The following is a 23,819-nucleotide window of genomic DNA, read 5'->3' as shown; positions in this document are numbered from 1 at the left end:
GTGGATCACTGAAACCTGAGTGTTGCAGATTGGATCAGAGAACTTAGTTTGATGGACTGTTTGGAGTATGTGGGAGCTTGAGCATAGGTATCAAGAGTATAAGTGAGCATCAGGAATTGATGAGGAATCAACTTTTAGAAAAATCAATTTAAGACCTTACTAGTTATATCTTGAATACTTCACAGGGGATTAGCCTGGCAACCTAGCAGCTCTGCAGAAAGGTGTAAGGGCAGCCAAAGTTTGGACCCTTAATGGATGACAGCAAAAGAAGTGTTTTCAGATGTTGCAGTTAAAGGTGTGTTTTCTTTTTCTTCCTAGAGACTCAGTAAATTTTCATCTCAAATTTTAGTGGCATAAACAACCAGTGATGCTCTGAAAAATGTGCTTTAAATGTTTCTGCAGAATGGCTGAGCTCCTAAAATATTTGGCAGTCTCCAGAAATTTCTTTGCCTCCCCTAATGAGGTATATGATAACAACCTCTTCCTCTCTTTCCAAGCCAGTAGTAGTATATGTGGATCTTCCACCTGATTCAGAGCACACCTGGAATTAACAGCAAGTCTGTGATTTGCAATTACCTTAGGCATTAAGGCATAGCTTATGTACAGTGTAGTACAAAATTTCTCATTGTATGAGGCCAAGACAAACATGTATCTATGAAATAAATCTTACGGAGTAAATATACTACCTAGTAAATTGCTTACATAACGGGAAGGTCCCCAGCCATTCCAGGAGCCTGCCTCCTAGTCTGGTCCACAGGCAATGCTGAAGTGAGTTGAATTCAGAATAGATACTCTTCTTTTTTAGTAAACATTGAGAACAGATTTTGTTCAACAGACTTACCTGTTGCTGTCCTTCACTTGAAGTGATTGTACATCAAGGAATGCCAGTTCTGCTTTTGTTTTCTTGGTTATTTTTTCCCCTAAGAGAGCTATCTTAGCTCCAGAATTTATGTGCTTGGTGCAGAATTTGCTGTGTGAGGTTCTCTGGGTTATGTGGGAAGTCAGATTTGATTATTTTAATAATATTTTTTAGCCAGTTTGGAATATCTAGTGGGTTGAGCAACTCTCATGCTTTTTTTTGAATACATACAAGAGAAAGATCTGGAAAGCAGTCCTGTCAGTACTAAATGTATTTGTGTGAAAATCCAAGCAAAAACTTAAAGCACTGGGCCATTTTCCATAAATGAAATGAGAAGTATTGGTTAAGTTAGCACACAGTGTGATAAAGCTGCAACACATCACGTCATTAGACTGCTTTATATAGTGACTGGAATGTTGCCAGTTTAAATAAGCTTTGTACGTCTATTTGAAAGCATGTCTCTATGCATCCTGGCTATTTAATCCTTAAGCTTTTATAGTCTTTTTTAGAAATGTAGCCAACTTGTTAATGCATGTACTATGACTTTTGAATATATGTTTGAGTTTGACACCTTATTTTGATTTGCTAATTATGGAGAATTAAAAGAATCTTCCTAATAATATTGGAGTTTGGGTTTATCCCCCCCCCCTTTTTTTTCTTTTTCTTTTTTTTTTTAATTTGAAAGTGTGTTTATAAATGCAGTAGGGAATCCTAGCTAGGCAGTATCGCATAACTTTCTGTTCAGTATAATGCCATTAATGTCAAGCCACCTAATTGATCTCAATGCAGTGTCTGTTCAAAAGAGTACAGTGAATAATGCTGGGAATTAAGTGGCCTATGTTTTATTCTGAGAGCTAAAAATCTGCAGTTCACCTCACTTGTGAGTCATTGCCCTAAAATGAGCATAGTATTCAGCAACCTTTTTAAATCACTGATGGATTTGGATGTAAAGACCTGTACAAGAGCAAAAGTACTTACTACATAATAGCAGAGAGACCTAGAGGTGGCATTTATTGATAAAAAGAGAAGATGGTTTTATTGTCTGGGCCATGGTTATGAGGAGTAAAGACTAAGAGAGCAAGAACAGCATTTGTCAGTGTTGCCTTGGGTCTCTAGGAACAGTAGCTGAGAAGTCACCAAAGATATCCATACAATTCTGACCTCTCAGTGGAAACCATACGTTGTGCCGTGCTGCACAGTGGTATACTATACTGTGGTTGTTATTCAACGTGTATATAAACCTGCAGCAGTAACTGTGTATGCTCTGTAGAAGGTGAAGCTGGAATGGAGTAAAATGCATATTTCAAAACCAGGAACTTCTTTCTGCAGATACGCTGCCCCACTTGCTGGTGATAGGGAAAACTCTTTCCCAATGTGAAGACTGAGTAATTTCTAATTCTTCTTGTCCTTGCAGGTCAAGCCGGTTACTCACAGTAGAATCACTGTGTCAGCACGGTTTCGAAAGCCACTCCAGGAACCCTACACTATTTTGTAAGTAGAATTTTCAGTTAGTGAACTGCCATTTTGGGGCATAGGGTGGGGTGGTGGTGTCTTAACTTCAGATGATTTTTTCTTTTTAAATGTTCCTCCAAATCATTTTACTTTGCTTTATTTCAGTCTGATTGCTAACGGAGACCTTATTAGCCCTGTAGTGCGCCTCCTCATTCCCAGGAAAACACTGAATCACTGGGATCATATTCTCGAAATGGTTACAGGAAAAGTTACCCTCAGAAGTGGAGCTGTTCACAGGTATAAAGAAGCTGATATTTGCAAGATACATTTGATATGTGTAGATATGTTTTTAAAACTCCATAGGTAGATGTAATGGATCATTCCTGCTTCTTGGGAAATTCCACTATAAGAAAAATAAAACACACCAAAAAGCCGCAAAATGGAAATACGTTGACTCTAAGTAACCTTCAGGTTTCATTTCAACTGCTATTTAAATAAAGAAAAACCTCAATTTGTTTCAGCTGTTATTTCCTGATTAAATATTCAGTTAGCAGGCATGTAGTAATACAATAAGAATTCACTATATTTATTATTAATTATTAAGTTACATGTCAGAATAAAATAAATGAGCACGGTAAAGTTGGTGAAGATTGTTTGGAATGTGCAATAACAGATGCGATCCATGTTATCTTTTAATTTTGATAGTTCTTTAAATTCATTGGGGCAAACAATTTCAGGGAAAATATTATAGATTCTTCAGTTTTTGAAGACCTGTGCTATGACTAGGATGTGCTTTATACTCAGCCAGGGAAGCCTCCTAATAAAAGCCAAGGCTAAAGTTGTAGTTGGGGGTTTGCCAGTTCCAGTATCTCAGCTGGTCTGAGTTGTGGTATCCCAGGAATAGGAGGTGACCTCTTAGATAGGTAAGTTTCAGTCCCTTCAGGCTTTTACACTCTAAAATAAGCTCTCTAAAGTAGGATTTGGTAGTTGTTGCAAGTTTTAGAGCAAAATGATATATGCAGTTTCCATGAGAAACACTTCAGTCTAAGCAGGCTGCCAAGGTCTGTACAAGCAAATTACTGACATTCCAGTGTTGCCCCATGCAGAGCACACTACAGAAATCAGAAATCCGTTCCTCAGGTGGAAGGGGCCTTTTGTGGAAAATTGTTCTTTACAGCTTACGCAATTTCTGAGGCTAAGCTTGCAAAATCTTTCTCAAATCAGCAAAGATAAGGTAGTCTAAGTTCTTCTCATTGCTTTCCCAGAGCCGAAAAAGTCGATGAAAGATTAAGGTAATGCTATCTGTTGACTTTTAGCTCTCATCTAATTTTTCCTCTCAGCCCTGCATTTCTTTGCTCCTATTATGTGGCTACTTAGCACTTTTACTTGCAGTAAAGTAAACCTATACACATGTTACAGCTTTCTGGATCTGATTCTCAGCTAGTGTAACTCCGAAGTGAGCAAAGTAACAGTCATTTACAACATACCAATTCTTTCTGCTCTCAGGTTGGTTAGCAATTTAAAAACCTTTCACATTTTATTCTCATTACTTGGTGTCACTCCTTGGTGAAACTGAATGAAGTACATGAAAGCATAAATCATTCTGTATGTAGCCAGGACTGCTTTTGAGAAGTTCTCCTCAGTGTTCAGCTTTAATCCTTTAAAAGATAAGATAACATACATGACATTTTGAATTATTTAATGTTTTCCTTTTTCTGGTTTTCTATTAACCCAGTTTACATTTTCTTTTCCTTAAAATGCTAGGAATACATATTAAATACGTTAGTAAAGTGATCGTTGTTCTTTAATAAGTTACACATTAATTGCTGGGGTTTACTGAAACTATGTTAGCATTAAGGGAGGTCCTGTAAGACCACTGATGCTGGGAAGATATAATTTCTCATTAAAGAGGGGTAAGTGGAATTACGAGAACCTGCATTATGTATATGGCAGTTTTTCTTTTCCATGTTATTAAAAGACATACAAAGCTGCCAAGTCTTACGCAGTTTCACCCATGTGGTTTTTAAAAAAAAATTATTGATCATCCCCATCAGAATAGGAATGTAAGTAAGAAATAGGAGAGAGGAGACAATGAGAAAGTGGATTTTCTGCTTGCCAGATTGTGCATGGGGATGGGGTGCAGAAACCTGATGGGCAGGTACCTGGGAATTTGGGGATATTGGTTCTGCAAGTTCTGTCTTCATTGTCTCCTTTGTCAGCCTGTACGCTTGCTTTGTTTTGGCTGCCACTTTTTGCCTTGGACTCAGGAGGGAAAATGGAAGTCCACTGACATCCCACAGGACAAGCCCTAGGTCATCTCCCAGTGACCAGAAGAAGCGACCACAAAGACATCTTTGTTGCTTAATACTAGCCAGAGAGAACCCAGCTGGTCTGTGAATGGTTGTGGCCAGATGGGTGGGTAGAAGGCTTCAGAAGTAAGTGTCACAAAACTTGAGTGATGCTTGTTAAGTCAATAGTCATTTATTTGTTTGAAGTTCCATTTTTCATTTTTCATTCCATTTCATTTCCTTTTTTTTTGTTTTTTTTTTGTTTGATGACTGTAAGGGTCATCAAACACTGGAACACATTGCCCAGAGAGGTTATGGAGTCTCCATCCTTGCAGTTACTCAAAACACACCTGCACACAGCCCTGAACAACCTGCTTTAGTTGCTCTTGTTCTGCTCAGGGTGGTTGGACTAGGCGGTCTCCATAGATCGTGTCCAACCTCAGCTATTCTGTGGCTCCTGGTTCTAAAAACTGCATCTTTTTTTTTCTTCAAGGTTTTTATTCAAGGTTGTGCCACCATGTGTATGAACTTAAGCAGTTTTTTCTCTATAAAACTGAAAATTTTTGCACTTTATAAATCAGGGTTTTTTTCAAGGCAGGCTCTTGATATTCTTCCTAAAAGGTTCATTGTATAGCTGTATATGTCATTTTTTATCTGATTGCATTGTGTTGAAATTTATGAATAACACATGTAGCAGCTCCTGTAGAAGGCTTCTAGAATGGCAATTAAGATAGCCATTCAACATTCCTGCATTTAAGACATAAATGCAAGACTGTTGATGTTGACTTTTTAATTAAATATAAATATTGTTAAGTTTTGGAATATGCTTCATAGGAAAGATCTTATTTGTTGCTGAATGTTTCCTCCTTCCTCATTGTGTTGACCATTCCCCCCCCCGCCCCCAGTCCCTAATGCGTTTCTTCCTTCTTGGTAAAGTGTAGAAACAGAAATAATTGTGGTAAAAATCTACCTGGTGTAGTAGACATATTAATGATTGGTATTGTAGGTGCTTAAGATACACAGCTTCTTGTTATAATGTGTTATTGTATTTCCCGCTACTCCCAGCCTTACCCCACCAGGTACAGCCATGTTCCAACCTTCTGATCTATACAATATAACAATGTAAGTGCAATATTATCAACTTGGTGTGCATTAGGTGGACGGGTCCTGGGTTTTCAGTCATGGGGCCATGAATGCCCTGTTCTTCCCAGGTTACTGCATAGTGCCCAGAGCACAGATGGGAGGTGGAACTTGGTATGAGAGGGGTCGGGACCTCACGGAATAGACCCCTTCCAAGGTATCAGGGGAAAGGCATTAAAGTCTTCTAAGTACAAAGTGATTTATTTCATTTTAGAAATTATGAAGGTATTTCATCTGTCATAACACTTCATTAGTTTTATATAAACTGTGACTTAGGTCATTATTTTGCTCTGTCTTTCCTTGTATTTTGTTTTTTTATGTAGTGACTGATCATTGTATGGCATCCACTGTACTTTATTGGGTTTTATATCTGGAAATTCAACATAATTTAGTGATTTTTAGATTAACATAGCTTTCAATGCTCTTAATACAAGTAACTGAATGTTAAGGTTTATTACATTAAGCATTTTCATATTTTTCAGACTTTACACTTTAGATGGAAAACTTGTTCAGAATGGGTCAGACTTGGAGAATGGGCAAATTTATGTTGCAGTGGGTAGAGAAAAGTTTAAGAAGTTGCCGTATGGTGATCTGCTGTTTAGCAAATCTACAATGAGAAAGCCACAGGGGTAAGTTCCATAGGTGTCTGATATATTTCTCTTGTGCTTGTGTGTGTCAATTTGTTTACAAAGTACAAAATCATCATTCCAAGAACAAGGGATGGAGGGATGGAAGGAGGGTGGGAGGGAAAGATGGGTTAGTATGGATGCAAAACTTTATTGACAACTTCTGAGAAAGTTGAGATAGCAAAAACAAAAGAGAAAATGGAAATTCAGGAGTATTTCACCTCATAAACATGTCATTGAGCATGTATCACAAAATTAATGTCAGAGAAAGAATTGTTTTGACTTGGCTTAATTTATTTTTATTTTTTTTCCTGGGATACAAATGTGTACAGCTGAGTGAGATTAGGTGCAGCTACACCAGTCTAGATCTGCTCTTGCTTGGTAATCTTTTGTGGAATATGTACTCCCTTAAGAATGCTTTCTGTTTGGGTCTATTTTTTGTAGGCTAGAATTATCACATAATAAAGCCCTAAATGGGGTGCCTGTAAGGAGAAGGCTGGGCTTTCAGTATCTTTGGAAAACATGAAAATTGGGAGCCATTTCATTGACATAAATGGAAAGAAATGGAAATTTGTCCCACAAATTGGTGTAATTTAGAGAGTTTGTCCTGTATTCTTCATATAAACTGGAGTATAATTTATATATATATTTTTTTTTTTCAGTGAGCAACTGTAGACAATGTAAATAACTTGAAAGTATTTTGGGAAACATCATTTACAACAAATGAGTTTAAGGACAATGAAAAGCTATGTTGATGTAAACAGAGTTTTGTTGAAATTGCCAGAACTTGTCATTATAATAGTTGTAAGGATCTTTCACATAGTAATTCACTGAATACTGCTCTGCAAATTTTTGGTATATAAAGTATGCGTTGTGGGGAACCGTAATGCGTTTGTTTTGAATAAGTTAATGATTGATTATGCATTTAAATATAGTATAGTGAACAGAAATGAGTGATTCTTAGTAAAAACGCACAATGAATAAAACAACTCTGTTGTCATAGCTGACTTGGTGTTATCTGACTTGGTTATAGATACATAGTGTCTATGATAGTGACAGTGTACACAATTCTAAGATATGGCTTGTTTCTGCAGTTCCAAGGCCTCTGTACTACCTCCGATTGTGGGATCTCGAAAGTCTAAAGGCAGTGTAAGTATCGAGTGCCATAATAAAGATAGTTTCTAATTTTGCTTAATTCTGGCAGATGGAAAGTCCCTGTCCTTTGGGTTTTAATTAAATCTGAAGAGAAAAAATCCACAGCCACCTGGTGGTATGCTTATTAAAGCTTGATGAATATGTAGCTATTTGCAGTGTCAATTAGACAAAAGAAATCTGAGAAAATATTATTGCAATAATGGCTGCTTTATTTTTTATAAAACCTTCCATAGCAAAGATCAACTGCTGCCTTGAGGCCTTTCCCATAAACCTTGTCAGCTATCTTTGTGTATTTTTTAATTTATTTATTCAAATTATATACCTAAAGGAAAAACACAGAACCTTTTACAAAACGTCTTGCAGAAAATGGTGTTTCTGTGTGCTGAGTCTGAATAAGGTTCTAAACCAGTTTCCTATCCGATGTGTTTTGCCCTAGCTAACCATTAAATACAGAGCTTGAGCCTCTGCTGCTTTGTATCCTGTATAGCTATTTATGTCTGTACAAAATGAGTCCACTATGGATTTAAAAGAGTGCCAAATCAGAATGTAAGTATCTGTTTGCACTGATTCTGTACAAGTGCAGTTTACTGTACAAGTACAAGACAGCGGAGAGTCAGACTCAGAGTCTGTCATTGTAATTGTGGTAGTTGATCATGCCCATTCACTGTTTACAAACCAAAAACCCTGGAGCCACTAAACAAAGTAAGCAATAAAATACACAAGTCCCTGTTCTATTCTGTTGAAATGCAGTAGAAGAAAAAACCTCAGTAAAGAACATACTTTCAAGTGGTGCTTGTTTTTAAAATGTGAGCTTTGCAATTCTAGCATTTGTAAAAATAACTCATTAGCAGGTTTAACTTCTTGCCTCTTCTACTATTACTTAACAACACATACAGAAAATTATTTGTTATTCACTTATATTCCACTGGGATTGTAGCACATACTGATAACAAGTGTCAAATCTTAAGGAGGCAGGATTATGTACTACTGCTCTTAAATATCTAATGCAACACTTGAACTGGTATAAATCATGCAATTGTTTGCTTCAGTTTGATATCTACACTTTTTTACTATTACTGCTTGGGAGTAACAGTCTCCAGTTTGAACTAGAAGAGACTGAAATACTGCCGTGCCCTCATTTCTCTCTATAGAGAAAGGATAAGTGGTAGATTTGATGGTATTGGTAGATAAATGGTAGATTAGATGGTAAAAGCGAGATGGTATTTAAGCAAGATATTTTAAACAGAACTGTTTTCTACTGATTTTTTGAAAACTAGAAGAATCACATAAAAATGTAGTAATGTATGCAGAATTTTTCAAAGAAATGTGGGATTTTTTTCAGGACTTATTTTTCTGAAAGATTTACATTTTATATAATATTACCTTTTAACTTTAGCAGTGAGGTGAAAGGAATTGACCTTGACCGTTGCAGAATGAAAGGCCTTTCTGGTGGGCAAGTTCTAAAATGGCATGACTTGTTCATGGAGCAACACTAAATAAAGCAATGGAGTAGAATATATTTGTCTTCTGTGATTCAGCTAAGTCTGTGATAAGTTGAACAGTTCCAGATACTGATGAGGTTCTCTGCCCTATCTGCATGAGTGTTTTGTTGTTATATGGAGTGTTTTCAGAGAAGTGGATTAGGAAGAAACTACACATGCGGTTAGACTGGCAAAAGTAGGAGGCTGACAGCCTCTATTAAGAGGCAACAATGAGGGCGTTCAGTTGGTAAAGTCTTTACGCAGCCTAGAACAATATAAATAGCACCCTAAAGGGCTGCTATATACAGTTCAGGTTTTTACAATGTTGATTATGAACAGATTTAGACTGAAGAAAAATGTATATAAATAATAAAATCTCTGGCTAGTACACCCGGGGTCATACATACATCAAAGCTGTAAAAATAAGGACCAGGTTTCTGGTTCTGTTTCTAGATACACTACAGAGCAAGCAGAGGAACTGGCTGATGTCCTTGGGGGTGATCAGAGGTGATGTGTGGGCAGATGCCTTTCTTAGTGTCCACTTGGTAGTCAGTGTTACTGCCACACGAAGACTGTTATCCTCTTCCAGCTGCTTTTGACACTTAAATTAATGCCCATGTCTCATTTACGCAGGCAATGAATTATTCACAAGTTATATATGTTACATCTTGTGACCTTCCACACATATGCATGAATGAGATACAGCTGTACATCATATGCATGCATGTATAGATTCACCTAGCCATTCTTTTCATCAAATAAAGCATTACTTTCTTATAATGAATGTGCTTTTTTATTCTGGGAGTAATTAAGGACTATTTAATCACTTGGATCGTATAGTAAGTTGATGAGATAGTTACAGTTTTCTGGATAGTTTAAGATATCACTTAATTGTACTGATTGTAAATTAATATGCTTCTTTAATGCCTGATACCAATCCTTAGTATTAAAAGGTTGAAATAACATTGAAGTTAAAATAATAAACTTTGTCATTTTCATCAGCAATAATTACATACTCTTCTTTTCAGGGAAATGATCGGCAATCTAAATCTACCATTGGATCCAGTGACACAGGAGAAAACAGTTCCTCACCTCAGCTTCCCAAAGGGAAAGACAAAAAAAGCCAGAATCCAGAGGATTCTGTGTCCAGACGACACTTTCCTAACAACTCTACAAAAGTAAAACAGACAGTAACAGCTTCCACAGGAGTCCTTCAAGGTAATGGTCGGTACTGAGATAAACACTGTAGTAGCATAGTGGCTTTTGACCTTCAGCTGAAACAGTGAAATAGTGGAATAATATGCTTGTATAGTTCTTGAATTGTCCATTTACTCTGGCTAACTGAATTTACAAAAGTTGTTTCTGCTTAGGCATAACTGCTACATTTCTGGCTTCATTTACATACCACAGGAGGCTGTGTATGATTTTTAGTGTAACTTGGAAGTTAAACTACTATGGTCCTATCTTTATGCTTTTGATAAAAGCATAATAGAAAACATATTTTGACCATTTTCCCACTGTTCTGCACTGCAAAAAAGTGAAGAAAAGGAGCTGGTCTGCAGGACACCTCGCTGTCCCTGAGGATCCCTGGTTAGCTGCCTGGTTCTGTATAACAAAATGACTAGACCCTGGGGAAATAACACAAACATGAACTCCAGTTAGCTAATAGCTGCTGAGCCTAATCATACAGCAGAGCTGCTGGAGGCACTTTCAGAATTTCTCCCCCGCTGTGCTGTGGCAGAAATTTAGTCATAAACATCCTCTCTGAGAAACTGTTATTTTTATCTTATGGTATGATATTCGCCCTCCCCCCCATTTTTCTTTAATGGCTAGAAGACTGTCCCCTCGCTACAGATATTGCTGCCATATTGGGATGGCTATTTTTCCTCATTAGTACTAGTTCCAAAAGTCATTAATACAGGCCAGTTAATATCTGCCAGGAGAAATAAATTATACTTTTCATAGAATTTGACATTTCTTCTCACTGCTGTTTAAGTGTTAATAATTAAGTGTGCAATAACAAGCTGTGATCTAAAACTTTAGTATATGTCATCCAACAGTACAGTTTTGTACCTGTGTCTAGAATCATGAGTTATAAATTTACTTTAAGTCAGGAGCAGGTTTGTAAATTTGAGTTTTAAAAGATCAATGAAATATAATCTTTTGTAATATAATTGTCTTTTCAAGAGCTAGCTTGTTGAATTTCAGGTTTATTTTAGTCTTGATTCAAATACCGTTCTATACTTTTGCTGGTAAGTGAACATAATTTTAGCCAACTTTTTCAGTCAAATTTTTGTTCTTGCTGAAGAACGACAATTATATACAATGAAAGTGACTGGAAACATTTGTCCTTTATAACACATGAAATGACTGAATATATTCTTCTCCTCAAAATCATCATGACGTAGCCCCACTTTTTACAGACTGAGTGGCGCATGCTAAAAGTATATGAGGGAGAGACTACCAGAGCACAGCCAAACCACATAACTTTTTCTCATAGGTATAGTGCCATTATGGTGATTTTCTATATGCTGTATTTTCTGGCCAGAGGATTTTTGTAAGTAAAGTTTCTACAGATGTTTCCTGGAAGCAAACGGACCCCTCTTGCCAAAGTGAGAGAAATTTATTCTTTGCCTTTGTCGGCCTTGCATTCGGTTATCGGAGGTTTCCGATTGCTTGCTTTCTTTTCCAGAAGAGGGAAGAGTACTAGAAGTGGCAATAGTTTCTCTGTCCTTTCAGCAGGCAGTGACAATTTACTTTGATAGACAGCAGGCAAATATAGGGAGATATTAACCTCTCCATATTCAGTGCTATTGCTGCTCCACCTGCTGACAAAAATGGTTGGAAATCCACAAAGTTTATTGAAGAAGCGACTCTTACTTCTCACTTCAGCTTTGCCATGCTTTGTTCAAGCTGTTCAAGGCAGCCAATTCTCTGGTTTGAGCTAAAGTGTATGTTGGGAGAAGCGCTCTGTTCTTTCTGTGCCTCTCTATTTATCCTCCATGTGTGAAGACTTGCTAGCAAAGTGGGAATGGATGGTTTGATGTGTGTGCTGTTCTGCAAGTCTAGATAGACCTAGCTGGCCATGCAGGCAGATGCTGAGGGAGATGAAGTCTCTAGGTTAAATTCAGACAACAGTACGGGATGAGAAATCCAGAGCCGTGTGAAGGATTTCTGGTGGGGTGCAATCCCTGCTCTCAGTGGATCTGTGTTTATGAGGAGATGTATACTAAGCCAGTGAGAACTGTTTTCTTTTGCCAGACACAAAAAGCAAACCATCTCAAGCTCCTGTAAGTCTTTAGGCCAACCACAGTGACAAATGCAGACTTGTGAACATCTACAGGCTTGTGTTTCCCCAGTTCAATTGCCTAAAATTTGTTCAGCCAGATCAAGCAGAAGATATTCTGGGAAGCAGTTGCCTTAAGCTTCTCATCACAAGGCTACTATTCAAAGTGATTTTCAGCCCTGTTTGTATTTTAACAAGAGGTGCATCCTTGTTATTACGTTATTCTAGGTCAGCTTAAATGTATTTCTTTGCCACGTGACTCAAACTAAATTTAATGATGTTTTATGTATTTATTTTCTCCTTCCCTTTCTGGTTACTTTTTTTTTCTTCCTGGTACTTTGCAGTAAATACGACAAAAATTTTTCTGTTATCAAGAGCAAAATTAGGATGTCCCATTTCGTGTATTTTGCTTTACAAGCCCTCAATAATAGTAGCTAATTCCTTATATTCACCATTTCACATGAGAAAACTTTTGCAGTTGTTCTGAGTCTGTTAGCTCTTAGTGGAACACTTTTTGCTATTGCATTTTTTCTAAATAAGTGGTTTATCATTGTGTAGAAAGCATTTGAAGAGTGCATGGAGCACTGGAGAGAGATCCCACTTGTTCCTTTTCTTTCCTTTCAGTCCTTTTGGCTGGAAATTTGTAGGGAAGTGTTCCAGGTCCCTGAAAATCCACAGAAGTTTTTTGTTTGTTTTAGATTATTTCCTCACTCTGGAAGAGGTACAGCTGTGCTTGCTGTAATAGTTTTTGTCCCAGTAGGCAAGCAATGTATCTGAACCATGTTCTGAAATAGGTGTGTCTCATTGTGAGGGAGGGTAATTTGGCCTCTGTACCCTGTTTATTTTCTGAGTTGCCTGAGATCTAACACACTGGCAGAGGTACCCAAACTTTTGACAAGAGCTGATGCTGTTGGCAAAACATCTGAGGTTTCTTTTGACCCACTGAGGTGAGTGGTGTATCACTATTTAAAGAGAAGCAGAAATGTCCTTCTGGAAGCAGATGGCATTTGAGGTGCAGTGTTGAAGAGGAGGCCAAGCAGGACTAAGGAAGAGCGCTAATAGCTGTTGCTGCTTCTACTGTAGGAAGCAGACAAGGCATTCATATCAAATGATATGTTTTTTCATAATCATCCTGTTAACCAGCCAAACCTGAAGACTCTACACTGCGTGCAGTTTCTTTTTGTTTTGTTCTGAAGCATGGTGAATTGGGTAACTTACCCATATAGTGGCAAAATCTAAAAATTCACAGTGTTTAATGTAGGGGTGACCGTATACCAGAACTTTTTAATGTGCTGTTGTGCTAATGTGGCACCAAAATAAGGGGAATTATTTCATACTGAAATAACTGATGTGCCAGAAAAAAATTTCATGTATTTCATCATTAACATTAAGCACTAAAATGCACGTAGAAATTGTTAGTGTTACCTAACATCACTCAATTAATTTGAAATTGAGTGCTTCAATGTACTAGTATACATTTCCCTCAGATGCAATAATGCCTTTCAGAGATATGGGAAATGTCTAGATTTATAGCTACAATTGTTTAAATATACCCTTATCTTTGAGAATCTCTGGAGACAGCATTTCTTTTCTAAATTTTTTTTTAATTATTATTATTAGTGTGATGGTAGTTTTACAGCTGGAACTGTTCTTGAGCAATATACTAATAGTAGGTTGTGTGTTACTCGGATAATAACTTTTCTAGATTTTATGCATGCAGACAGATATTTTATTTGTCTTCTATTGAATCCTATGAATGTAAAAGAGGAGTTAACACACCATGCCATGTTTGGTAACAAAAGCCTATCGCTGTATGTTCCTTTTCATCATCCTTTCCCATGTAAACGAACAGCAGGCTTCTCTCTGCAATCAAAACCACTAGGAAATAAACACCTCCACGTGGGATGTGAAGGATTCTTAAATTGCTCTTACACGTTTTTTGCCCATATTTGTCTGCCTGTGAGAGACTGCGGCACTTGCCAGCAAAATATACTATACTGACCCCAAAGGGTCATATTCTATGTAGTTGTTGCCTCCTGAGCTTTTTTTTCTGGCCACACCTCAAGATGGAGTGACCTGAAGCACAGGCCAGGCAGGCTGTAGGAGCTGTAAGCTGTTAGTGTGGAGTGCTGCAACTTCGGTATCCTCCTGGCCAGCCAACCCTCTGTGTCGAAGACTGCCCTTGACAGAAAGCCAGTTGGACCATAAAAATATAGGGTTGCAGAGGTCAGCATTACACTTATTTCTGTCCCTTATTATTTGAAGGGACTGAACCACTGCGTGATTTGTGATGATGTTAAACTTACTGCCAAAGGCATATTATTTTGTGACTTGATAGGCTGGTTTGCTATCAAGTTTGCTTCTTTATTTCTCATTAGCTGAATATTTTTCACCCATGGAACTATCTGTTGAGTTAAATATAGCACAGGAGCTTGATTAAGTATTTCCACCAAATTATCTATCTGCAGGTGGGAAATGGAAGTTCTTAGCTGGTTAACATACCTTTTGCAACAGAGGTAGACAGTGGAGTAGTCCCCTTCAAAAGCTTTCCCTAGAGAGCCTCATCAGTCAAATTAGCTTCATGAGCCCACTGACTACAACTCTGTCAGTGGGGGATCTCAGAAACAGGTAGATGTGTCAAAATAAAGCCTGAAACATTCTGCCCTCATCAGCATTGCCATTGTTTTTATGGCGTGTCATAGGAGAGTCACCTGGCTCAGTTTTGACCTGTGCAGCCCCTTCTATACCAGAAAAAAAGCTCACAGTGGGGAAGTCTCACTACCACATTTCCTTGCAAACAAAAGAAACAAACTAGTTTGCCTCTTTCAAGCAGACAAGACTGTGGCTGGCTTCTTTGCCTGCTTCTTTTGACATACTAAGGTGACCTTTAGCATATCAATGAAGGAGGAAAGAAAGAAATGTTAGAAATATGCAAACACTGAAAATATTTTCATACCCAGATGACCTAACGTATCTGTATCCTACAGCTTGTTGTTCATGGCTCACTAGGCTGTTTGGATTTAACCCGCATGCCCATCTCTTGTTCCCATGGAGTACATCTGAATGTACTTACCACCTTCTTAAAATAAGAACAGAGAGTGTGATGATCATAATTTGCAGTGTTCTTTGGAAAACATGTGTTCTGGTATGTCATCTGAGGCACCAGATTCACCAGGCGGCCTAACTGGTGCTATTTCCAACTTTCTGTATGTCAAACAACGGTGTTGTCATTGTTCCTGTCTAAGTGTTCCCAAACATAGCTGCTACTGAAGTTGGACTTCAGCCCAGTGTTATAAACTTCATTTCTGCACTTTGCAGAAATCACTGTCCCGAGCGGGCAGGTCTTCAGGCAAAGCTGTAAGCTAGGCCCACTTCTTGTACCTGTGTTCTGCAGTGGTCACAGTCCTGCTGCAGGTAAAGCTTTCTGACCCAAGCCAGGCTGTCTTTGACAACCTTTGTTCTGATTAACCCCATGGAGACCTCCTAGTAGAGAAGGTGATCTGCAGGGAAAGTTCCCAACTCTATTTTTACCCGTCTTTTTTTATCCCTAGGGGACATCTTGTAGGGAGTCACTGCTGCGGGCTATGATCTCCATGCTGTTGAGGTGGTGCATCAGGGAGAGGCGTACTTCTTGCTGATGACTGATCAGTTGACCTTCAGCAGCTTTCTAGTTTATACTGTAAGCTGCTGTGACACTTTCATACCTGTGTCATTGCTGATTGCTCATCTGTGAAGCTGAAACTGTTAATAGTGTATATATAAAATTTTTTTATCTGTCCTTTTAAAAGAAAATTCATAGTGAATTATCTTTTTTTGGAGCCTTTCACATTCACTTGTTAATGTAGGTTTCATTAAGCATGAGGGGGGCAAAAAGTAGAGACCATCTAACTTCTTTCTAAGGAAATAAACCTATTTCTGAGGAAATAATTATTTTTCTTCTCATTGCTAGAATTGTTTGATTGTATCAATATGGCAAAGACAGATAATAGTAAAGTGCTGAATAAAAGGGTGCTTACTGAGATTGCAAGATTTACTGATGAAGAAATTGTATATTCATAGTTTGTAAAAAAGTTGAAGTTTCCATGCAGAAAGTTAAGCGGCCATCTAGATGTGATATCAAGTTAATGTTGGTAAAACAAAGGAATGCAGAATGGTAGGCAAATGGTAAACTGAAATACTTTACAGGGTGCTACTTTAGTGATAAAAGTTTAGAAAAACATTGATGAAGCCAGTTTTGTGAAAATCTCTTCTGATGCTGCAGCAGAGGTCATTAAAAAGTCAGTAAGAAGTTGTGATATGTAGAGAGAAAGAATAGTGAATATCCTATGGTAAATAAAATAAATGGCTTGAGCTTATCTGTGATTCTTTGAAGTCGCATCTCAGAAAGGGGCATTGTAGATTTAGGAAAACCTCATGGAAAGTAAAAAATAATGTTTAGGGATCTGAAAAAATACACATGAAACAAAAGAACTTTGGATTTTTTATTGCATCAAAAAGGAAGTATTTTTATTTAAAATTACCATGTTGGATAAGAATAATACCCAGCATTATGATAGATATTCCTAACAAACTGTGGATGTGATGTATACATTCAGATATTAAGTTCTAAACCAGTTGCTAATTAGAAGGAGTATTTCAAATCAAAGCATAGATTAAACATTGTCTGGCTACTGTTGTGGGTTTTTTCTGTTTTTTTCTTTTTTTTTTTTTTTTTTTCTGTGTTTTTTTGGTTTTCGTTTCTTTTCTTTTTTTTTTCCTCCTAAAGCATCCCATGCTGGCATTGTCAGACGTAGGGTACTGGTGGAGATGAACCACAGATCTGATCTGGTACAATAGCTTCTACAGTGCTACATTCTGGTTTTTTAGAAAATCAGACCTTTCTTTTAAATAGTCATCAGCGGAGGCTTAAAACTGTCTAAAAACACATAGTCGTTAGAGCATTAATTTTTATTTTTGCATGAGCAGTGTGACAGTTTGCACATGGCACAGGTGGGAATGAATTGTCTTTTCTTCCTTTTCCCTCCATCCTTCTAGCTCTCTGAAATAAGGCTTTTGGTGTCTGCCATATAGTAACTTTCTGTTTCCATATGAATGCAGTGGTAGTCTGGTTTCCTACAGAAAGATTTTCTTAATGCCTTTTCAGATCTCTGATGTTTTATCCTTATGGTAGCTGGTAAGTGTTCTTATGAAGGGTAAAATCATAGGAAATTAATTTAAGGAATTCTGGCAATGAATTAGGATGACTGACATTAAGTGTACCTTGCATTTAGTAATGAAGAATACTGGTAAATCAATAGGCTTTTTAAGGCAGAGTAGATATGTGAAGTAGAAAATACTCTTTCTTACCCTCTTGATTTGTTTTGGGTCAATTATTTAAATAGTGTTTGTCTCTATAATTTTTGCTGCTAGAATCTAAATATGCTGCTGTCTCAATATATTAGTAAGTTTTATAAATTTTGGTTAATCTGGGCACAGATGTGAGTATATTTATTTATATCATAAGACATATAGCCTTCTAAATTTCCAGATAAGTTGAGTCAAATTTTTTCTGCAAGTGTATCTAAAGAGGTGGATGGTACTGTGATGTAAGTCAGTGCATCAAGATCTCTATTCCTCTGTTTGTCTCACTTTATTTGGCTTATGTTTTGAATTAATCCAAGTCCCACAGCATGGCTTTCTTCTGTTAACTCATGGGTCAGATAAAGGTTTTGTAACTATCGTCAAGTCTGAGTTTTGAGATCTCAGTGGTGAAGGGCACTCCATATGAAAGATTCTTGCAACAAGAGGTGTGGGATTCTGCAGGAGATGGCATGGAGTCTGAAGTCAAGAAGAACCACTATCAAAATAGCCAGATTTCAGAATGTGCTTAAGTGTGTGTTTATATGTTTTTTGTCACCAAGTTGTGCTAATGTGGATGCTTAAGCTTTTTAAGCATACAGTCTAGGTTTCATTTCTTTTACTGAGATTCTGGCACCTGCTTGCTTAAAAGTAAAAGAGCGTGTTCCTGAAGAGACCCGATCTGTCAGTCACATACTCACCTAACTGTGTCTTTGTTAGGCTCACTCGTGCTTAAATGTAAGCATGGACATGTGGATTTGGAAGGTGAAGGCTTTACACATATTTACTCCGAAGAAGGAGCTATTATCCTAAACCTAAAATATATAAATCACCACACAAATCATTGGGAAAACATAGGATTTTGTTCAGTGCTATTATTTAATATTTAATGGCAGTTTTCACACACATGGTGTTCTCAGTATCATCATTAAACAATGTGGATAAAACATTTCGTATTGCATATGACCCAGTCTCTGTTGCAAGCATAGAGCTAAAAGCTAATGATAAAACCTCAGAGAAGTATATAATTCCTAACTATATGAATTACTAGTGACTGATACATCTTTCAGAGAGACATATTCTGGACCGAAAAGATAGTCAGCATATATCTGATCATATGAGTGTATCTGCATCACTATAATAAGTGAAATAATCTATTAATGTCAGCCATATTGATAAAACAGATTTTAAAAATAACATATAAGCCAAGCCATATAAAAGCCTCTGATCTCTACAGGGGTTGAGTGTGACCATTGCATCTTTGTTTTATTCTCTTCTTCCTTAACAACATTGTTACTTGGTAAATGATGCTTCTGTCCACTGTAAACTGTGCAGCTTAAAATATAAGATGTACACACAGCTCATGTGAAATGGCTGCAGAAATATTCTAATATCCTGCCCTTTAAATAGGGTAGTGAGAGTGTTCTGTTTGTTCAGTAGAAGGCTTATTGCATTTATCTTTTTTCTTTTGATGGAAATTTTTTTAAAGGACTTTTGGTTAAAACGTTGGCATTTAAATAGTTCCAAGCTAATGCTTGAAGACTCTCAGGCTGAATCAGACTTAATGGAGAGGATTGAATTAGTCTAGAGCCAGGATACTGCTCTTCGTGGAAAGAGCAAAAACATATAATGAGCATTAGTACTTAGCAGTACTTGTAGCATACTTCTATACTTAAAGTAAGGAATGTAACCAAGCTAGTATAGGTCAATTTACTCCTTAACGGGACTATCATTATTTTCCGAGTACAGCAAAATTGTCAGGTGACCCCAAGTTTGTGACAGATGCATTTCATATCTGCAGTTTTCTCCATTCCTGATGCTATTATGGAAGAAAGCTTTATGTATCCCTGAAACTCTGTTTCTATTTGTTTTAATTCATCCTGTGGCACCCCTGATAGCTAACAACTCTTTCACTGCTTATCTGTCTGGCATCCCTGCACACTCTCCATGCCCTTTGCTTTGCTCCCTTTCTCTTCCCATCCCATCCCATCCCTCCCCCCCTTTCACTGTTCTTCCCCCTGCTTTTTACACTACTTTCCTTTCCAGTTTTTCTCTGATGCTTTTCCTTAGGTCCACATGGCACTTCATTCATTTTGTCTAACTTCATCTGTTTTCTTTCCATGCCAGTTGTTGGTCTTTCCTCAAGTAATCCTTTCTGTCTGGCACTGATTCACCAGGGTCTGGAGGTCTGGGTTCAACCCCTGTTTCCGTCTTAGTCTTTCTGTTCAACTTTGGGCAATTGCTTGTCCCTAGATACATTCTGCAGTCAGTAAAGCATCTACATGGAGAGAAATGGGTGTAACAGGAGTTGGTTCAGCCCTCCTAAGCTGTTCCCACCTCTCTGAAACTTCCTCCATGTGGCTAAAGGGTATGTCAGAGAGCAGATGTGGAAATGCTTTGTTTGCCGAGGCTCTTGTGGATGCTGCATAGGGTCAGAGCTGGTGAATGGGAAGACAAAAGCTCTCCTCGCTTTCTTCTCCACCTGGTTATCACAAGCCTTTTTCCTTTAATCAGCTTGGGCGCAGAGAGGATGTGCCGTTCTCGTTTCTCCTCCTTTTGTACTCGGCCATGTGTAGCTTTGCAGCAGGTGGTAACACATGCTGGGGTTTTGAAAAGCAGATTTGTCAAGAGGCCGCATCAGCTGTATAACAGGCATCTCTATAAAGTAACTTAATAGCTTGAAAAGTTTTCTTTAGGCTTTATTCAAGTCATAATTCATAGATTTGTAGCTTTCTTTTGGAGGGCTTTATAGCTCCAAGTCATTATGTGAGTGTGAAATATAACTTTTTTCTGACTAATACAAAGTTATTCTTTTGAACGTAACCATTAAATATATGTCCTGATGCTCTTTAAAAAGTTCTTGTGTGTACTTTTGATGGTTGATTTATGGGCTGTGACTTTTTAAAGCAAAAAGTTTTCCATGCAATTGCAGTGTACTTTGTATTAAAATAATGGAAGTGTGATGAGAACTCAACAGAGTAAACAATATTGGGTTTTTTGCATTTTAAATATTCATTACAAGTTAATGTGAATGTTGTTCTACAACTGTGGAACAAGAATCCTTAATTCAATTAAAAGGAAAGAAAACCAACAGGGAAACTCTGGACAAATTTTGTTAAAAACTGAAGAACCGTTGTTCAATTTTTAACAAAAAAGCTTCATTGAAGTTAATATTTAAATATACTGAGCCTCTGGGTTTCAGAATACAAATAAGTGACCACGACTTACACTCGCACCCAGACATGCTGTGTGCATATTTGTACTTATCCTGTGCTTATATGGTTTATTTACATGCATGCTGAGGACCCATTGTGCTCCCCTTCGGGTGTGAAAGGAGCTTATACTGCTGGGACAGTATGTTGGGATCCAGAGGGCAGATGAAGGGTACATGCTGCTTTCTAAGGGTACTGCTTTTCTTCACCTGTTGTTTTCAATACTTCTTCATGTACCGAAGACCTGCGTTAACGTCCGGTCCAACTTGAAAGTGCAGAAGACAGGCTGTTGCTCTGTGTATTAGTGCAAGCTCTTCCCCTTCTCCTAACGTGTATGCTTTTAGTGCTCTGAAATGTCTCCCTGTCAATGGGATCTCTCCCTCACTCTGTCCTTGTTTGTTACCTTGTCTCTGGGCGAGATGGACTCCTGCAGCAGTTGTATGACTAGTAGGACTGAAGTGGATGATGAAAGTGCCTTAAAAGCTGGTGATGGTGGTGGTTTATTCTGTATTAAGGCGCTTCTGTTTCACCTGGAGATGACTATATGAGATGCCACTTTCCTCTTAGGCAGGCAGCTAGTACCATACAGTCAGTATTTCAGCTAGATTCAGTTAATGGAAAGGAGCATTGCAGCTTTTTTCCCAGTTTGCTTGTGCTTTTTGAAGACTGCTTCAAACATATGTTTGAGGAACAGAAATTGAGAGTGAAGTGTGCAAGTGGTGCTTTTGTTCTCTTCGAATCTTTGTTCACAAGTGCGAAGCTGTGAGCTCTGCCCTTGCGGGGTTAAGAGGAAAAGTAAGAGCAGGCTTGAGCACAGCAGACTTCTCAGCACATTCATTGTCCATCTGCATTACTGGCTGTTAGCCAAAGTGCTGCTCAGGCTAATAGCATTCAAACTCTACACAGCAAAAACTAAAAGAGGATTATTTGCAAAGACTCCAGCTGTAGTGTACTTGGCCTCACCTTTGCCTTGTCCATTCAGAGGGCATGAGCAGAAGTTGAGAAAAGGTTGTTTATTTGGAGAGGCTGTTTGTTTCAATCTGTTTCCCTGTGGCAACAAGAAAGATGCAGTAAATTCTAAAGGTTTCTTGACCGTGGTACACTTTCAGATCCCAACTACTCCTGGAAGCTTGTTGAAGGCAAGATGCATCTTGCCTACCTCCCACTGTATGAGGGTTAGAAGATTAATTCAGCTGGGCTCCAGCCATCAAGGAGAGACAAGTGTGTCTGGAGATGCCCATTATCTCAGTTGACAGTGAAATTAGAAATCTAACTTTGACCAGATACTGAAATAGTGGATGTATCATGTGTGTAATTCCTGTCTTGAATTATGATGTTTTCAGTTCCATTTTAGAGTGAGGAGTCTTATTCTGAAATGGAGATGTATTTTTGATGGAGAGCAAGAAGCCAGCCCCAGGAACACAGCAGTAATGATTGCTCCCAAGTACTGTTTTGATCAGTATAGCTCCACTGTCTACTCTGAAGGCTCACTGCAGTTCTTCAGCTGGCTTTGCAGGTTCATTCCAAAAAATTCCTTCAAATTCAAAGGCTTTGGATTGGGTAAAGGAAGCACTTATCACCATCTTATGATTTGTATTTTATGTTTTCCTGATGGACAGTGAAAAAGACTCCTGGCATTTTAGTTGGCTGCATTTGGCTGTCACTGATGTGGGATTTATTTTAATCTGAAACCAATAAACCACACAGTGAGTTTACACATGCACATTTTAGAGTGTACAGAAATAGATGAAAAGAAAATATTCATAGTAGAAAATGTATCCCGTATTCTTTGTTGTCCTTTTCCCTGCCAATTTAACAGTTAGTTATGTGGAATCTTCTCTCTTTTGAGTGCCAGCCTGTTTGAAAGTGATTGTTTCCTGGGACTTAACATCTGAAGAATTATGCTTATAGCGTATTTAAAGCTTAACCTAATCTTCCAGCAGAGTTTAGCTGGGCTAGCCATGTATTTACTTTGAATGTTTTTTTTAATACACTGAGAATTTCACCAGCATGCCATTCATATTACAACTGATCCATGTCATAATCCTCTCAAATCAAGATGATTAAAGAATTTCTTAGTGTTGAAAGCTCTTTGTGCAAGATTTAAATTCAACACTTCTTAGAGTAAATCCAGTAGACTGTGAGCTGGTGCTTTGGTTTTTATAACCTATAAGGCATGCAATTAATGTTATGATTGGACTCTCATTGCACTGGTAGAAACCTAAATAATATTGAATAGATTATATGTAACAGTAATTGCAACTGGAAATGTGAAGTTTAACACTTAGACAAGTGCAGCTGGTTCAACAGAATTTCGGCTTGTGAAAGTGACACCAAAGGCACATTTGATTATCAGCATCTTGGCTTACAGTTCAAAATAAAAAAAAAAAAAAACAAAAAACAAAAACAAAAACCCAAACCTACTTATTTGTTGGTTTGCGCCATATTCTGTAAAGAGTATGTTGTAGGAAGTTGAACAGGAAAGTAGCAAATTCAGAAGTGTAGTGTAAAATTCTTGTAAGGGAGCACCCTCACTTTAAAGCCTATTCCATTCCAATACAGTAGTTTAATTGTGTTCACATGGCTTGCAAAGTAACCCCCCACCCAAACTAGTTCTAGAGATAATACAATGTGAAGTTTGAGTTCTTGCTATGATTTGGAAAAGTACTATACTGGAGATGGGCTGAGCCACTCCACAGTTTTTCAGATCTAGTTATGAGTATTATGAGGTCTTAGAAGTTAGGAATAATTTCAATCTCCTGTTTTTGCTATTGGCTAAAAAAAGGAAAAAAAAGTCCGACCCTTAATTAAAGGGAAAGCTGCACAGAACATCAGGTATAGCAGCCGCGCCTGCTGTCATGCTCTGAATTGCTTTCAATAAAATTATGAGCTTGCCAAAGAGTTTAAACCTGGAGTGCTGAATATCAGTGATGCATTCTGAGCTAAAACTGTTGTTGTCTGTGTTTTCCTGCTGACAACTTTT

General features: G+C 37.8%; 3 protein-coding genes across 5 annotated transcripts in view; 2 read left to right on the top strand and 1 right to left on the bottom strand.

The window, feature by feature from the left end:
- GPLD1 (glycosylphosphatidylinositol specific phospholipase D1) overlaps positions 1–23,819 on the top strand; it is a 489,207-nt gene that overhangs the window by 68,265 nt on the left and 397,123 nt on the right. The gene's annotated exons all lie outside the window — the stretch shown is intronic.
- Positions 1–23,819, bottom strand: part of NRSN1 (neurensin 1) — a 677,204-nt gene that overhangs the window by 610,348 nt on the left and 43,037 nt on the right. The window lies entirely within an intron of this gene.
- Positions 1–23,819, top strand: part of DCDC2 (doublecortin domain containing 2) — a 68,476-nt gene that overhangs the window by 21,012 nt on the left and 23,645 nt on the right. Inside the window, exons 3-7 of the mRNA XM_049823696.1 lie at positions 2,274–2,350; positions 2,477–2,608; positions 6,222–6,368; positions 7,460–7,514; positions 10,030–10,219. Of these exons, the coding sequence (XP_049679653.1) occupies positions 2,274–2,350; positions 2,477–2,608; positions 6,222–6,368; positions 7,460–7,514; positions 10,030–10,219 (601 nt within the window). The remainder of the gene's footprint in view (positions 1–2,273; positions 2,351–2,476; positions 2,609–6,221; positions 6,369–7,459; positions 7,515–10,029; positions 10,220–23,819) is intronic.

The sequence above is a fragment of the Accipiter gentilis genome, chromosome 20 (assembly GCF_929443795.1).
Source record: "Accipiter gentilis chromosome 20, bAccGen1.1, whole genome shotgun sequence".
NCBI classification, from domain to species: domain Eukaryota; kingdom Metazoa; phylum Chordata; class Aves; order Accipitriformes; family Accipitridae; genus Astur; species Astur gentilis.
The sequence above is the reverse complement of the archived record's forward strand: the minus strand, read 5'-3'. Positions and strand labels throughout refer to the sequence as shown.